This window comes from Hypanus sabinus, chromosome 12 (assembly GCF_030144855.1).
Source record: "Hypanus sabinus isolate sHypSab1 chromosome 12, sHypSab1.hap1, whole genome shotgun sequence".
Taxonomy (NCBI): domain Eukaryota; kingdom Metazoa; phylum Chordata; class Chondrichthyes; order Myliobatiformes; family Dasyatidae; genus Hypanus; species Hypanus sabinus.
In genome coordinates this window covers 63,234,413-63,253,111 of record NC_082717.1, presented here as the reverse complement: position 1 = coordinate 63,253,111, position 18,699 = coordinate 63,234,413, and the positions used below count along the sequence as shown (strand labels likewise).

Genomic DNA, 18,699 nt, shown 5'->3' with positions numbered 1-18,699 from the left:
GATGTATTTAGTTTCCCCCCCCCCTCCTCTTTTATTCTCTCTCTCTCTGCCCATCACCCTGCCTGTTCTCCATCTCCCTCTGGTGCTCCCCTCCCCCTTTCTTTCTCCCGAGGCCTCCCATCCCATGATCCTTTCCCTTCTCCAGCTTTGTATCCCTTTTGCCAATCACCTTTCCAGCTCTTAGCTTCACCCCACCCCCTCCGGTCTTCGCCTATCATTTTGCATTTCCCCCTCCCCCTCCGACTTTCAAATCTCTTAATATCTTTCCTTTCAGTTAGTCCTGACAAAGGGTCTCAGCCCAAAACGTCGACAGTGCTTCTCCCTATAGATGTTGCCTGGTCTGCTGCATTCCGCCAGCATTTTGTGTGTGTTGCATTCAATGAGAGATGGACTGACGGGCCATCTGTTCTGTATGACCATGTGATTTGCAGTGTCCACAAAGACAGACAACCTCACTTTAATGTTCTAATCTGAAATACTAGGATGCAAAGTACAGAGTCAAATTAGAACAAAAACCAGCATGGTGGCAGGAAGCATAGTGGATAACCAGAAGGCATTTACCAGCCTGGGTTCCATAGAGCTCTGTACTCAGTCTCACGTTTCATACAGATTCATGCTTTAGACTCCTCTAAAGGAGCATGAAGAAGTTATTTGCAGACAAAAGAAGGATTGACTATATGCTGCCGACAATAAAGGAGTGGGATTTATTTTGCAGGAAGATATTGACATCTAGACAGTGGGCCAAGAAGCTGACAAATGCAGAGTGACAAAGTAGCTGAACTGCTACCTTTCTGCTCCAGTGACTCAGGTCTGATCCTCTGTGCAGAATCTGTGGGAATCCCTCCCCTCTCCCAGTGCTGCCAAAGATGAGCTGGTAGGCAAATTTATTGGCTACTGTAAATTATCACTCATGGTTTAAAGAGGACAGATAGTTAATGGGAATGAGATCAAACAGGTTCCAGGAAACTAAGTAGGGATCGATGGGATTCCTCTGAGAACCAGTAGAGCATTGATGGGCCAAATGGTCTCCTCTGTCACAAGACCAGTTCCTCATCACCATCACCACTATCCTGGCTGAACTGGTCCTCACCCTCAAGAATTCCTCCTTCGGTTCCTCCCACTTTCTCTCAAGGTGCAGCCATGGGCACCAGCATGGACCCTGGCTATGCCTGTCTTTTTGTGGGCTACGTGGAGCAGTCCATGTTCCAAGCTTTCCTTGGTAATGGTTCCCAGCTGTTTCTTTGCTACTCCACCCTGCCCTTAAATTCACTTTGTCCATTTCTGGGGACTAAGTCTTTACCGATATTTTTTATAAACCTACTGATTCCCATGACTATCTTGACTATATCCCATCCCATCCTATCAAAAATGCCGTTCCTTCATCTCCATTGCATCTGTTCCCAGGATGAGGCTTTCTTTTATAGGACATAAGAGATGTCCTCCTTTTTCAAAGAAGGGGGATCCCCTTCCTTCACCATTGATGCCACGCTCACCCACTTCTCCTCCATTCTCCTGACATCTGTGCTCACCTCATCCACCTGCTGTCTTAACAGGGATGGAGTTCCTCTTGTCCTCAGCTACCACCCTATAAGCCTCCACATTGAACACATCATTCTCTGAAACTTCCGCCATCTTCAACAAGATTCTACCACCAAACACAACTCCCCCCCACACAATTTCCACTTTCTGCAGGCATTATTTCCCCCATGAGTCCCTTGCCCATTCGTCTTGCCCTACTAATCTCCCTCCTAGCACTTATTCCTTCATGTGGAAGGTATGTTACACCTACACATTTACCTCCTCCCTCACCTCTATTCAGGGCCCCAAACAGTCTTTCTAGGTGAGGCAACACTTCAACTGAGAATCTGTTGGGGTTACCTGCTGTATTCAGCAGCCTCCCCTACATTGGTGAGACCCAATGGAGATTGCTGGAATGCTTTGTTGAACTCTTTGCTTCATTTGCAAAAAAGCAGGATTTCCCAGTGGCCAACCATTTCAATTCCAATCCCCATTCCCATGTTGGTCCATGGCCTCCTCTTCTACTCTTTGGTGGGGGAGCAACACCTTATATTCCTTCTAGGTAGCCTCCAACCTGATGGCATTAACATAGATTGCTACAAATTCCAATAAATTTTTCTCCTCCCCTTCTCTCTTCTTCATTTTGCTCCCCTTACCTCTTCTCCTCACCTACCTATTACCTCCCCCAGTGCCACACCTTCTTCCCTTTTTCCCATGATCCGCTCTCTTCTCCAGATTTCTTTTCCTTCAGCCATTTACCTTTTCCACCAATCACCTCCCAGCTTATTACTTCATTCCCCTCCCCCAGCCACCTGGCTTATCATCTTCAAGCTTGTACTCCTTCCCCTCCTCCCACTTTCTTATTCATGAAGGGTCTTGGCCTGAAATGTCATCTGTTTATTCACTTCCATAGATGCTCCCCAACCTGCTGAGTTCCACCAGCTTTTTGTGTGTGTTGCTCCGGATTTCCAGCAACTGCAGAGTCCTTTGTGTTTAAAAATGATTTCCTTTCTTAGCCTGGATATAGAATATAAGAACATGGATATGGTATCTAACTATTTTCAGTAACAGTTAATCAGGCAACAGATTGAATATTCCACTGAGTTCTGGTCACCAAATCTTAGGAAATATATGCACTAGAAAAGAGATTTAGAAGGATGTTGCCATGACAGAAAAATTTTAATCATGAAAAAATATGGAATAGGTTGGAATTCTCCTTAGGCATCTAAATTGATTCATAACAAAACAATTACTTTGCTTTGTACAGGAGTTAAAACAAAGAGGCAAAGATATAAGGTACAGAAAATGCTGGAGGATTTCAGCAGGTTAGGGAGCATCAATGGAGGGGGATAAACAGACAACATTTCGGACTGAGATCTTTGATTTAAAGTAATCTGTTGGTGGACTAGATGGGAGATGAAGTAAACTCACATATTCTGAAACTCCCTGACTGTAAGAATGACAGGGACTGAAATGCAGATTATTTAATAGATACTTCGAGATGTAATTAGAGTTGTGACTAATGGACTACAAATCTAATCCTGGATAGCGGGGCTGACCTCGGTCACTCTTTTTCAGTCACCACATTATGGGCCTCCTAAAATGTCTATGATTCTACCACAAAAAAAATCAAAATGTTATTGTATATTATATATATATTATATTGTGACTAACTTTCCTACAGATGAAAGAAATTTTAGGAAACTGATATGAAGTGGTTTACCATTTGCTATCTGGTTCACGAATAACACGTTGAAAGATATAATTGCACTATTCAAGTGCCAAAGTTATATTTGCATTTGTTTGATACCTTTGTTGCTGGAGGGGAGAGGGGCACAGGTGAAAAAAATGAAAATGTTCAAAGTAATTAGCTGTTGACTGGCATACCCTTAATCCTCACTATTTAGTGTATTTCTAAAACATGTATTTTACATGAAATGATGTCAATCGCTGCTTCAACACAAGAAACACGAGGTGAGAAACCCTTCCATTTTACCATTACCTGATTTTTAGAAACAATTAAATTTAAGGGATCTGGTGCTGAAATATTTGAGCAATCCTTAATCTTTAAAAAAGAGTTTACATATTTTCTCACTTGTAAAGTATCCAAGACTTCCAATTTAACAGCTGTTAAGTTGTTATCAGTACTACTATAATTATTTCATGAACCCAAACTTAATTCAAATGTAAAAGTTTTTACCAGTGTCTTTTGAGGTAAGTTTTCGTCTTGCTTTTAAGACTGGTTGCGACGCTTCCACTGAACCAGGAGGAAACGTAATTTCCCGCCTTACAGGGGGAGGCTGCTGTTGTGGAACAGCAACTTGAGAGGCTGGAACTGGAGGACCAACTTTCTGCATCTTCATGGATGACATGTACGGAGATTTATTGGGGGACATTCTGTTTTCTAGAGACCGTTGAAATGGAGCTGGACTGGGAGCTCTGGAGATGTGGTTTGGCATTGAAGGAGGAGTCTGGTAGGAGGACTGAGAAGGTCGCGTGATAGGAGCCATAGAAGCTGATTGCATGTACGAAGGCTGACGTTGGTTCATGTGGGAGGGCCATTGGCCTTCATGATTCATTCTCTGATCAGGTAACATCATTTCTTCAGTGCGATTCATCCCTGCATATGGCGATGCCTGCGGAGGTGCTCCAGGGCCTTGCCGGTTTGGATACTGATAAGGCATATCATTTCGTGACTGCCACATCCCCTGTTGTGGCCCTTCAGTAGAGGACACTTGCATTGGTCCCATCATTTGTGGTGGCATTCCATGCTGTTGCATTGGACCTGGACCCTGCATCCTGTCTCTATTATACGTCAATGGATACTGACTTTGCATGGATCTTCTGTCTGGTCCAGTATAAGCATTTCCATATTGATTGTACATTTCCTGCTGCTGGCTGCCATACTGCACATTGTACATATCACTCTCATGGCGCTTTGGTGGGGGACCATACATGCCCTCCATGGGCCGCTTATAATTCTGCACAATAAAACAAAAATAAACATGAATACTTGTGCTAATAATAATACAATGTACTCTTTATAGACGTCACATTAACAAAAATCATTAAGGATGCCTGGAGACTGGAAGCATGGAGGCCTGGGGTTGGGTGACTCTCCATTCATGCACAAGGTTTGTGCACGTGTGCACGTGAGGGAGGATAGGGCTTGTTTTGCAGTTGTTGTTTTTTGTGTTGCTCTTCTGAGCATTTTGGGCGTGCTATGTCGGTGCTGGAATGTGTCTCTACACTTGAGGGCTGTGCCCAGCACATCCTTAGGTGGGTTCCTTGTTAATGCAAATGATGCATTTCCCTGTACGTTTCAATGTACGTGTGATAAATAAATGAATCTGAATCTAAAAACAGAAAATGCTGGAAAAACTAAGGCTTTCAGCAACTGTGGACACAAAATCAAGTCAACATTCTGTGCTGCCTATCCTTTATATGAGTTAACCAGCTTTAAAATACACAGAGAGGACATGGGATTGTGGTGAAGAAAACATGATGAACAGGGTAGAAAGAAGTTGAAATTAAGTGACACAAAGAGTGGAAGATAAGAAAGATTGGTAATTGAATAACTGAACAGAGCACATGCAAAAATGCAAAGAATAAGTTCAGAGAATCATTATTAATTTTATTGTTCATTGATCATTATGTTTTTAAACTTTATCCAGCTTTATCCACTGCCAGCTAGAACAAGGATCTAAATTATGATCAAGCTACGTACAAAAACATGGTTATTTCAGCATATCTCATGGAATTAGTAACTGCGCATCCTAGAAAGAAAGAATAATTTTTTGCAGGTAATGATGCAAGCAAATTACACTAATTAAAACTTTGTCAAGTTTGAATTTGCTTACTTTCATGGCATTAATGTATCTGAATTTCATGATACCATTATATATACCATTCCCCAACTGCACGAAAAACTAGATAAACATGGCATACACTAAAATGATAACTTTTGCAAGTTATTCTTAATGACCGTACATCTTCCAAATTAATGTTTAAATGGATGAGTCTGATGACCTGACTGCTTAAAATTTACCTGGAAAATGAATTCACTGAATGTGCACTAATTTCAAATCCAGTACAACTCAACTTTAGGGAAACGTGAGTCTGCTGATTTCAATGGATCAAATCCGATGAATCATTTCAGCAGTCTTACTATGGAAGGCAGTAGCTGCATTAAAATGTTGTGGAATTTGGAAGTTCTGAAGACATCAACTGATACTAAATCAAAATTTATCCTTCTATCTGAAGTCGATATTCTAAGCAAATATGGGAAAGGGCAAGTTGGGTCACAAATCTTAGTAAAAACTGGAGGTGCCTGAAAGGACTGACTGACTTCTCTCTGTTCCCACATTCATAAATACAACTGATTTAGTGTATGCAAGAAAATGGCATTTTATAGACATCATGTTTTTGACATCTTTAAGGAGAAACTTCGTTATCCAACAGCAAATCTTGATTTAGCCTGAACTACTTATGTCAAGTAGCATTCTTTTCCTGGGGTTTATGTAAACAGAGGTAACACTGCAAGCTGATGACCTTTAATCAAAAATAGACGTCAGAAAAATTAAACAATTGTACAGTATTAAAATGGAAAGTTATCGGTATTCAAAATGGTTTTACTATTCTTATGTTCGTCAGTGGTAACTCTAACAGATGGTTCTACCTGCTGCTGAGGATACATTCCAGTTTGATGGCCTCCATATGGTGTTTGTCCAGAAGGGGGTCCTTGGCCTGGATATTGTTGCCCATAAAGATCGTGCCTGTAGAAAAACGTTTGCACGATTGAAAATTGTCAAAAATGTAAACCACGAGTTTGACTGCTATATTATTAGTTCATAAATTTAATTACACTCAGTTCCATCTGGATTTTAATTATGCCAGCATAGACATTTTAAAAAACTTTACAGCCATTTTGGTAATGCAAATGTCAGTACTTTGAAATGTCAAGCTAAATTACCAACAAGGTAGCAGGCAAAATAAGAAATGATAGAATTCAAAGGTCAAGTAATGTGATTCTAACTGCTGATAGGATACAAAGATCTTTATTTCAAAATTCTTTCATGAGATATAGGCATCACTGACAAGGCCAGTAATTACTTCCTACACCTAAAGGACAAGCAGAAATGGTGGTTTACCTGAACCCATCAGAAACAGGGTGTTTGAGAAGTCTGACTCACAACAATAAAAAATCCACATTATTCAAGTTAGGATAGTGTTTTTATCTCTATCAGTGTTTGGTTGTGATGTTCCCAAGAGGAATGAAGTTTTGTTGGTATGACTAGTATGCTACAACAACTTTATCCTGTAGTACCTAGATTTATACATAATGGGACATTATAAGCATCATCCACAATGTCAGATTAAAGAAAGTGGTAGACTAGTGGTCTCAATTAGCAACATAGCAAAAAAATTTATTCAGGGAATAGTAATGTTTGCAAACCTCAGAATGTATAAGCTATACCAAAGTTCCAGTAACAGGTGATAGTGCCCTCTTGCCTGGCAAATTGACTGGGGTAAGAATAGAATTGCTTTTGAGAAGCACCATGGAACAGACAGGAGACCATAGAAGAGATGACATAATAGTCAATCTGGTCTACTTCCCATGTCAATAAAAAACACTATTCAAGCATAAGATATTGGATCAGAATTAGGCCATATGGCCAATCAAGTCAGTTCCACCAGTTGTTCATGGCTGATCCATGTCCCTCTCAATCCCATTCTCCTGCTTACTCCCCTTTGCCTTTCACACACTGACACAACAAGAATCTATCAACCTCTCCCTTAAATACACTCAATGACCAGGCGTCCACAGCTGCCTGTGGCATTGAATTCCACTGATTCACCACCGTCTGGCTAAAGAAACTCCTCCTCATCTCTGTTCTAAATGCTTGTAATCTATTCTGAGATTGAACACTCTATTGAGTTGGAGATGCAGTAGTTTAGCTCTTTTTCCTACACACTGAAATTCTGGAGAATCAAGGAAAATGTCACAAGTGTTTAATAATGAAAAAGAATGTTAAAAATTACCTTTGTTGTGCAGGGTAGCGGTTTGGTGAGTACATACTTGGGTCATTGTTAGAAGGTATCATGTTGGACTGACCTCCTGGAGGTCCCATACTTCCTTCAGGACCCATTCCATGTTCAGGCCTAGAACAAGAACACAGAGCTTGTTATCTACGGTATAATACCAAACTCATAATGTAGGATGCAGTAGCAACCTACAAAAAACTCGCTGATTTCCAAAGGAATTGTTCATGGAAAATCTTCTTAATAACCAATCTTATTTAATCTTCAGAAGATTCCCTCCTCCTATGGTGATCTTGTATGATTTCCTGTCATTCTAACTCGTTCTCTACCTTTCAGATGTACTGATAGCACATAATTTAGCACAAAGCGGATGAGCTTAGAGCCTGAATCAGTACTAGGAGCTATGATGTTGTGGCCTTTACAGAGACTCGGATGGCTCAAGGACAGGAATGGTTACTTAGAGTGCCAGGCTATAGATGTTTCAGAAAGGACAAGAAGAGAGGCAAAAAAGGTGGGGCATGGCACTGCTGATCAGAGATAGTGTCACGGCTGCAGAAAAGGAGGAAGTCGTGGAAGGATTGTCTACTGAGTTTCTGTGGGTGGAAGCTGGAAACAGGAGGGGGTCAATAACTCTACTGGGTTCTTTTTTATGGACCTCCCAAAAGCAACAAGGACATCGAGGAGCAGATAGGGAGACACGATTCTGGAAAGGTGTAATAATAACAGGGTTGTTGTGGTGGGAGATTTTAATTTCCCAAATATTGACTGAATTCTTCCTGAAGCAAGGGCTTTAGATGGGGTGGAGTTTGTTAGGTGTGTTCAAGAAGGTTTCCTGACACAGTATGTAGATAAGCCTACAAGAGGTGAGACTGTACTTGATCTGGTATTGGGAAATGAACCTGGTCAGGTAGGTCTCTCAGTGGGAGAGCATTTTGGAGATTGTGATCATAATTCTATCTCCGTTACCATAGCATTTGAGAGGGTTAGGAACAGACAAGTTAGGAAAGTGTTTAATTGGAGTAAGGGGAAATATGAAGCTATCAGGCAGGAACATGGAAGCAAAAATTGGGAACAGATGTTCTCAGGGAAATGGACAGCAGAAATGTGGCAAATGTTCAGGGGATATTTGTGTGACATTCTGCATAGCTACATTCCAATGAAACAGGGAAAGGATGGTAGGGTACAGGAACCGAGGTGCACAAAGGCTGTTGAAAATCAAGTCAAGAAGAAAAGCTTACAAAAGATTAAAAAAAAACTACATAATGATAGATATCTAGAAACTTATAAAGCTAGCAGGATGAAAGAAAACCCCAAGGCATTCTACAAGTATGTGAAGAGCAAGATAGGACCTGAGAGAATAGGACCAATCAAGTGTGATAGTGGAAAAGTGTGTATGGAACCGGAGGAGATAGTGGAGGTACTTAATGAATACTTTGCTTCAGTATTCACTACGGAAAAGGATCTTGGCAATTGTAGGGCTGACTTGCAGCGGACTGAAAAGCTTGAGCACGTAGATATTAAGGAAGAGGATGTGCTGGAGCTTTTGGAAAGCATCAAGTTGGATAAGTCTTTGGGACTGGACGAGATGTACCCCAGGCTACAGTGGGAAGCGAGGGAGGAGATTGCTGAGCCTCTGGCAATGATCTTTGCATCATCAATGAGGACGGGAGAGGTTCCAGAGGATTGGAGGGTTGCAGATGTTATTACCTTATTCAAGAAAGGGAGTAGATATAGCCCAGGAAATTATACCAGTGAGTTTTACTTCAGTAGTTGTTAAGTTGATGGAGAAGATCCTGAGAGGAAGGACTTATGAACAGGCACACCTCGATGAGAATCACATTCCCATTTGAATATGTCCACACATGGCCTCCTCAACTGCCATGATGAGGCCAAACTCAGGTTGGAGAAGCAACACCTCATATACCGTCAGGGTAGTCTCCAGCTCCTTGGTATGAACATCGAATTCTCCAACTTCTGGTAATTCCCTCCCTCTCCCTTCCACCATCCCACTTTCACTCTGCCTCCTCTTCTAGCAGCCTATCACCTCTCTCATGATTCTGCCTTCTTTACTACCCTTAGTGCTTTCCCCTTACATTCCTTCTTCACCTCTCCTGCCTATCTCCTTCACCTCCGCCACCCCTTAATCTTTCCTGATTGGTTTTTCACCTGGCACCTTCCACCCTCCCCCCACCTTCTTTATAGGGCCCCTGCCCCCTCCTTCTTCAGTCCTGACAAAGGGTCTCAGCCTGAAACGTTGACTGCTCATTTCAACGGATGCTGCCTGACCTGAGTTCATCCAGCTTTTGTATGTGAGGATTTATGAACATTTGGAAAGGCATAATATGATTAAGAATTGTCAGCATGACTTTGTCAAAGGCAGGTTGTGCCTTTTTTTGAGAATGTGACTAAACACCTTGATGAAGGTAGAGCTGTAGATGTAGTGTGTATGGATTTCAGCAAGGCATTTGATAAGGTACCCCATGTAAGGCTTGTTGAGAAAGTAAGGAGGCATGGGATCCAAGGGGATCTTGCTTTATGGATCCAGAATTGACTTGCCCATTGAAGGCAAAGAGTTGTTGTAGATGGGCCATATTCTGCATGGAGGTCGGTGACCAGTGGTGTGCCTCAGGAATCTGTTCTGGGACCCCTACTCTTCATGATTTTTGTAAATGACCTGGATGAGGAAGTGGAGGGATGGGTTAGTAAATCTGCTGATGACACAAAGGTTGGGGTGTTGTGGATAGTGTGGAGGGCTGTCAGAGGTTACATTGATAGAATGCAAAACTGGTCTGAGGAGTGGCAGATGGAGTTCAACCCAGATAAGTGTGAGGTGGTTCATTTTGGTTGGTCAAATATGATGGCAGAATATAGTATTAATGGTAAGACTCTTGGCAGTATGGAGTAACAGAGGGATCATGACGTCCAAGTCAATAGGACACTCAAAGCTGCTGTGTGGGTTGACTCTGTGCATTGGCCTTCATCAACTGAGTTTAAGATCCGAGAGGTAATGTTACAGCTTTATCAAGCCCTGGTCAGACCCCATTTGGAGTACAGCGCTCATTTCTGGTCACCCCACTACAGGAAGGATGTGGAAATTATAGAAAGCGTGCAGAGCAGATTTACAAAGATGTTGCCTGGATTGCAGAACTTGAGAATAGGTTGAGTGAATTTGGCCTTTTTTCCTTGGAGCGACGGAGGATGAGAGGTGACCTGATAGAGGTGTATTAAGATGATTAGAGGCATTGATCATGTGGATAGTCAGAGGCTTCTTCCCAGGGCTGAAATGGCTAACACAAGAGGGCACAATTTTAAGGTGCTTGGAAGCAGGTACAGAGGAGATGTCAGGGGTAAGTTTTTTACGCAGAGAGTGGTGAGTGCGTGGAATGGGCTGCTGGCAACAGTGGTGGAGGCGGCTAAGATAGGGCCTTTTAAGAGACTCCTGGAGAGGTTCGCGGTGCTTAGAAAAATAGAGGACTATGGGCAACCCTAGGTAATTTCAGAAATAAGTACATGTTCGGCATGGCATCATGGGTCAAAGGGCCTGTATTGTGCTGTAGGTTTTCTACATTTCTATAATTTCTCAACTGCAGTAATGTGCATGGAACTTTGCACTTTTTCCATACAAACTCTTCAAAGGCTCTCTATTCTCCATTCTCCCTGACTCTTCTCTTAATTATGAATACATATTGCCAAATTTAGGAGCCCATCCAATGAAATCACTGAAAAGCTCTATTTACAATAGACATAAGATGTGAATAATAATACTGTCACCCAAAACAAAATTACTTAAATTTTATCTTTAAGAATTTTAAATTAATTTATACTTAGAAACACCAGATGAACTACTCTCTAGGGTTCTGAAAGAGGTAGCGGTAGAGATTGTGGAGGCATTAATGATTTTTTTAAAAATCACTGGACTCTGGCATGGTGCCAGAGAACTGGAAAATTGCAAATGTGATTCCACTGTTTAAAGGAGGAAGGCAGCAGAAAGGAGATTATAGACCAGTTAGCCTGACCTCACTGGTTGGGAAGATGTTGAGTCAATGGTTAAGGATGAGGCCAAGCAGTATTTGGTGACACAGGACAAGTTAGGACAAAGTCCGCATGGTTTCCTTCAGGGAAAACCTTGCCTGACAAATCTTTTGGAATTTTTTGGGGAGATTACAAGTAGGGTAGATAAAGGAGATGTAGTGGATGTTGTATATTTGGATTTTCAGAAGGCCTTTAACAAGGTGCCACACGAGGCTGCTTACCAAGTAGACAGCCCATGGTATTACAGAAAGTTATTGGCACTGGCTGATTGGTAGGAGGCAGTGAGTGGGATTAAAGGACCCTTTTCTGATTTGCTGCCAGAGACTCGTGGTGTTCTGCAAGGTTTGGTGTTGGGACCACTTCTTTTTATGCTATATATAAATGATTTAGATGATGGAATAGATGGCTTTGTTATCAAGTATGCAGATGATACGAAGATTGGTGGAAGGGCAGGTACTGTTCAGGAAACAGGGAGGCTGCAGAAGGACAGAGACAGATTAGGAGAATGAGCAAGAAAATGGCAAATGAAATACAATGTTGGAAAATGCATGGTCATACACTTTGGTAGTAGAAATAAATGTGGAGATTATTTTCTAAACAGGAAGAAAATTCCAAAAAGCCAGAGATGCAAATGGACTTGGAAGTCCTTGTGCAGAACACCTTAAAGGTTAACTTGCAGGTTGAGTTGGTGATGAGGAAGGCAAATGTAATATTAGCATTCATTTCAAGAGGTCCAGAATACAAGAGCAGGGAGGCGATGCTAAAGTTTTATAAGGCACTGGTGTGGCCTCACCTTGAGTACTGTGAACAGTTTTGGGCTCATCTAATAAAAAATGTGGTGGTATTGGAGAGGGTTCAGAGGAAGTTCACAAGGATGATTCCAGGAATGAAAAATCATCATATGCAGAACATTTGATGGGTCTGGGTCTGTACTCACTGAAATTCAGAAGGATGAGGGAGGAATCTCACTGAAACCTTCGAAAATTCAAAGGCCTAGACAGTGTAGATATGGAAAGGATGTTTCCCATGGTGGGGGAGTCTAGGACAAGGGGCCACAGCCTAAGGATACAGGGGATTCCATTTAAAACAGAGATGTGGAGAAATTTCTTAAGCCAGAGGGGGGTGAATTTGTGGAATTTATTACCACAGGCAGCTGTGGAGGCCAGGTCATTGGGTGTATTTAAGGCAGATCTTGATAGGTTCTTGAATGGATATGGCATCGAAGGTTACCTGAAAAGGTTGCAGGGATTGGGGCTGAGGAGGGGGGACAAGGATCAGCCGTGATTGAATGGGATAGCAGACTTGATGGGCCAAATGGCCTAATTCTGCTCCTTTGTCTTATGGTCTTACAAGAAATAGGAACCAAAGTAGATAATTTGGCCCCTTGTGCATGCTGCATCATGATGGACCTTTCACCTCTGCTTCACTTTCCAGAATTAACCCTATTTCCCTTGATCCTTTAAAATTTCTATCATGTTTGAGAAAAGAATTTTCAGATTCACCACCCACTGATCAACCACAATATGAGACAGTGGCAACTGCTTTTGGACATTTCAGTCAGGGGAAACACCAAGCCTATATCCAGCCTGATGAGCTCCATATGATTTTTAAAAAAACATTTCAATGGGAAGGAAGATGAAAACAGTTTAGAAGTCTGCTTAATGTTTCCTCTTATTGCAAAACAACTGTGAAATATTGAAAAAATACCATGTAATGAATCAATCTGCTGAGTGTTTGCTGTACTACTTCATCACAAAAAACATCCTTCTGCAGATTTATTTACTTATTGAGATACAGCACAGAATAAGCCCTTCAAGCCACACCGCCCCGCAATCCCGATTTAATCTTAGCCTAATATTCCAATATTCCAGATGTGATCACAGTGGGCCCAATGTAGTTAAACAAGACAGTTTTGCTCTTAAATTCAAATCCTCTTGAAGTAATTGCGAACAGACTGTCTGCCTTCCTAACTGGTTCACTCTCAGTGATTTATGTAGATGGAAGTCTGGGACTATTTCAACATCAACATCATTTCATTTCTCACCACTTAAAGTCAAATTAAAATGTTCTATGTTTTCATGTGAAAACATGAAAGACTTCACACTTTATATTCCATTTGCCACATACTCCTTCAAGCACTTAACTGGCCATTATCCATCGGCGTCTTTACATTTTCCCGCTGCTCACACTACCATCTAGCAGCAAATCTGAAGATATTACACAAAAAGTGAAAAACAAAATCCCAAAATAAAAACAGAACATAATGTAATACTCATTAGGTCAAGCAGCAACTACGGGGAGAGAAAAAGTGAATCTTTCAGATGAGTAACTTTTTTATGAGAATATTAAACATTAACTGTTTCTTCCTTCTCAGGCACTGCCGGACTTGCTGAGTATTTCCAGCATTTCCTGTTTATATTTTTCAATATATTACACTTGTGGCCTCCTTCAAGTCATTGACAGAGACAACGAATGACTGGGGCCCCAGCACAGAATCCTGTAGCACTACAGTATTCACAGCTTTCCAACATAAACATTTACAATTTATTCTTAACATTCCTGAATATCCCCCAGACCATGTTCATTATCATTTTGTGTGCGGCCTTCGCATTATTGCCCATTTGTTGTATATATCAGCTTCTTGAACTGCTGCATTCCTTCTGAAATTATGTCCCTTGAACTGTTGGAAATAACCTGCCATGAGTTCATCATCCAAGTCAGGATAGATGTAAGGGAGTTAGAATCAGACAGACTAGGTAAACCACGGCAGTGCAATGTTTAGATCACATACAAAGTAGCCACATTGCATCCACTCATGAGTGCCAAGTAAGATGGCTGTCTGGTCCTGGACGATGTTGGTCATCTTCAGTGCTTTGAAATAGCTCTCGTCCAGTAAGTGGATGGTATGACATTGCACTCCTGATTTCTGCCTGCAGGCTATTTGCCACAGTATAGCCAGCCTCTGACCCTTCCTTTTGGATGATTAGTTTCAATTTCTTGTCAAGTCAGCCCAGTATATTTATGGCAGGAGTCTTTGCAATAGCAACTCATGGTTGGGTACGTGGAGTTGCCAAAGCCTTTACTTCATCACAAGGTCAAATCCTGATTCTGATGAAGACTCTCCACCTGATTGCATTCAAGAACCTCATTCTTGTTGGTAAAAAGCTGCATGCTTGATTAAAGTTACCAAATGCTTTTCCTAAGTATTCACTTGCACCACCTGTGGTGAATTGTAGTGTGTATTTATCACCTCTCAATGCTGCATTTTGCATTGACAAAATGAACACAGTGAATGATGCATTGAAGCACCTTCACTTCCAAGTTCCCATCAGACACCATACTGGCTTGATGTCTACTGTGAACCCTTCATCATGAGTAGCTGTAAATAACGCAATTCCTTCAACTTGCAGCAATTGGCAATTCAAGTAACATTACCTTCAGGTAGGGTAGACAATAAAAGTTTGTCAGGACATCTGCATTCTGAGATCAAATTAAAAATAAGTATTAGCAGAATTTCTAATGCTGCTACAAGGAACAAAAACAAAAATGATTTGTTCTATACTCAACTTGAAAACTAAAATAATGATTTTTTAAAGCTCCATGATAATGTATTTACCTCCTGTCATAGCCGGATCCATAAGCATACTGTTGCCGCTGACCCATATTCAAGTTGCCCATTCCTCCTGATGGAGTACGGTTATACAGATCCTGCATCCCACTGTTAGGCATGACTCCAGGAGGCATAAAAGGATCATTACTTCCAGGCACTATGGTGGAATAAGTCAAGTTACTTAAAAAATACAGAGTACCAAGTACAAAATTAAAGGAGTACTGAAAAGGAAAGGTATAGAACCCTCTTGCAAATTTCTCTCTGCATATCGCAAGGTCTAAGCTTGAAATGGATAAAAATATATTTTGAAACTACAGTGATGTGATTACTACAAAAGACTTAATTAGTCAAATACTACTTCATCAGCTATCCTAGGAAAAAGTAATCACGGGTTTCAATTCAGAGAAGTGTAAAATATTCAATCACTGACGCAGTATCATGAGGTACATCACAGCACCTTCTCAAAAAGTGCAAGACACAGAACAACAGATGCACTGATAGAAATGTTCCTGGTCAAGAACTGGCTGCAATTATAAACAGCTCACATTTATAAAGTCCCTATATTGTCTCTTATTCCCTTACTGAAGTTAGAAAGTAGATGAGTTTTAAAAAAGATTTTCAAATGTAATATTTTAAAGCTGCTTCAAAATCTAGATTTCATTTTATCTGAGAAACATGGAAGGGGTGTGCAATCAGTTATTTTGGGAAACTGGCTATACAGGGTCCAGAACCACAGTGGTTATGTCATTGAACTAGCAATCCAGAACCTGGACTTAAGAAATATAAAATCCATCATGACAGTAAAACAATTTTAATTGTTCCAAATATATTTATTTAACTAACAAGTCACTAAGCAAGTCAAGTGCATTAAAACTGCCTGTTCATACAGGTTGAAGATGGTGCTAGGTATGATAGACTTCTATTTCTAATTGAGGGTGATAACTGACTATGTTGATCATACTAAGTGAATGTACAGATCACTTGAAACATGATAGCCATCTACATCTTTACACATATGTATACTCGTAGACATATTTCTATATTCTTACAGGCACAAAACTCAATGATAAATACATGTGTTTTCTAGAATGCAATGCTATAGTGTTAAAGACTGATTAAGGGAAATGATGCACAGACGGCTATTAGAAAATATTAGATGTTAGATGAATTATGTTCAAGTTTTACACATTTCAGTTAAATTATACCTTTGCCAGTAAAGCATTTTATCAAGAAATTCAAGGAACTGAATGCACAGTTGATCTAGATTCTGATGGGATGGGCTTTAGAAGTCTTAAAGATTTAAGTGCAGATATAGACACAGAAGGGATAAACAGAGGGACAAAATCAGATGATTATGTTAAACTCTCAGGTAGTTTACCTGAGCACAGGAAAAGGAAATCTGAATATAAATAATGACTAATGGACTTTACTTAAACTCATGCTTTTAAAGCACAGCATTAAAAAGGTGTGAATGAAGCCATTGGAACATATTTAGCTCATAAAGAAGAGGTCAACAGTTGCCTTTAAGAAGAAGAAAATGGATATCTTCACAAATAAGTATTCACCTTTCGTCCTTACTGAAATTTCTGGACATGCTTAGACTTGGTATATTAAACAATAAGATCAAGTAAAACAAAATTACCAATTGTCCACTAATCACAACAGATTTTGCATACAGATACTCCAGCATTGTCCAGATTACTCTGCATTAATAAAGGTAGATGCAACTTGAATGTGACCAGCCATTGATTGTAAGCACTGAATTAAACATAAAGCAATGCCCAGCTTGTGGATGCCTGTCTGAATGTAAGGGTGAATTATCTAGTGATACTGGCTTTAATGATAAGAAACTGCAAACCATAAATAGGAAGATCCCACAATTGATTCTTTACCTAGAAGATGGCTGGGCAGTGAAAAGCTACAATTGGACACTGGACAAAAGAGGGGAAAAATTTACTTGGAATTCACTGATAATCATCCAGTGTGCTGAGATGAGCAAGTGCATGACTGGATTTGTTTATGATCCCCTGACATATACATAAATAGAATAGCAAATTTTGGCACAAGGTGCTTTAAGTGAAAGTGGAACATCTATAATGGATGGTCACATTATTGCGTGGCATTAGTGCCTATTTCACCATCTGTCAGCACACAAAATAAAACAAAAATCAGTAGTAACTTCTTCAGATCAAAACATTTGAGAGGAGCAGATGGTAAGGGCAATTCTCTGAAGACAACCCCCATGCTGGTATAGAATGATTGCTTCATAAAGCTAGGTAACAGCTTTTAAAATTAAGTAGCAGAGTTTAAATGCTTACATTTTAACAGGAATTTCCAAATAAGATAACTCATCTTAGCTTTTGATGCTCAATTCTGAAGGGATTTACTGTAGCTGCTCAAATAGATTCCATATGCATGAGTAGGTTTATAAATATCTAAATACATTCATGGCTTTCAACTGGGCAGAATGAGTATGTATATTTCTGGTATGTCACAAGATTTCCCTGATCAAAATGCATTCAATTCAATTGGTTATATTTAGGTTATTAACTTCCATCCTCAGCCTTTCTGCATATTCTTGGTAATAACTATCATTCTTCCTCAGTGCTATTTTCCCATCTTAATTGGAATTTTAAAGTTGGAAATTAAAAGAAGTATTTTCTACCTTTCCTCATACCACCAAAGGGATCCTTATTGGGTTCATATGACATTCGACTCATCATTTCAGGCATATTCATGCCTGGTTGATATGGTGTATTCGGTGTCATGGAGCCCCATTTCTGAAATGCTGGGTCACTAACATCCGAGAAGGGATCCTGTACGCTGATTGCATTATTCCTGTTCAGGTTAAAAATAGAGACACTGATGCTCATAAACTGATAGAGATCAATAAATTCAAAAGAAAACAAAATAAATTAGAATAGAAGCGGTTTCTATGGTCAATATTTTATTATCACATAAAGTTCTAATTATACTCTATTTAGAATATGGGGCAGCCCACCTCATGAAGCATACAATGAACTTTGATGAGGTGGAGCAGAGTTTTACCAGATTGTGCCTGGAGCCAATGGGGTTACGTTATGAAGAGATGTTTCTTAGATTAAACTTCAGTGTGGAAGATGGAGAGACAATATACTTCGTTTTTAAAATGGTCAAGGATGGTTATAGTTTATTGACGAGAAACCAACTACTTCCTTTTTTGGGAGGTTTCAGAACAAATAGGTATGACTTTAAAATTGCAGGAAGGTTGTCATGAACAATATAGTTAATGCTTCTTTGTACAGAGATTAGCGGAAGTCTGGAGTTATGTACTCTGAAGTCACTGAGGTCAACTGAACATCTCTAAACAGTTAAGAGTTTTGTTATGCAAAAGTATTAAAGATTATGAACTCAGGCAGGTAAATGTACAAATCCTCCAAGATCTAACTGAATGTGAAACAAATTCAAGGCTGTATGACTAACTCCTGTTCTTATTTTTCCTATTTCTAATTGTCAAT

At 40.3% G+C, this 18,699-nt stretch overlaps 1 protein-coding gene across 7 annotated transcripts in view; it reads right to left on the bottom strand.

Moving 5' to 3' along the window:
- The window catches only part of arid1b (AT-rich interactive domain 1B), a 412,366-nt gene that overhangs the window by 11,480 nt on the left and 382,187 nt on the right, over positions 1-18,699 (bottom strand). For all 7 annotated transcript variants that reach the window (XM_059986071.1, XM_059986072.1, XM_059986073.1 and 4 more), the window contains 5 exons: positions 17,868-18,040; positions 15,209-15,359; positions 7,561-7,680; positions 6,197-6,293; positions 3,719-4,499 (listed from right to left, as the gene is read on the bottom strand). In XM_059986071.1, the coding sequence (XP_059842054.1) occupies positions 3,719-4,499; positions 6,197-6,293; positions 7,561-7,680; positions 15,209-15,359; positions 17,868-18,040 (1,322 nt within the window). The remainder of the gene's footprint in view (positions 1-3,718; positions 4,500-6,196; positions 6,294-7,560; positions 7,681-15,208; positions 15,360-17,867; positions 18,041-18,699) is intronic.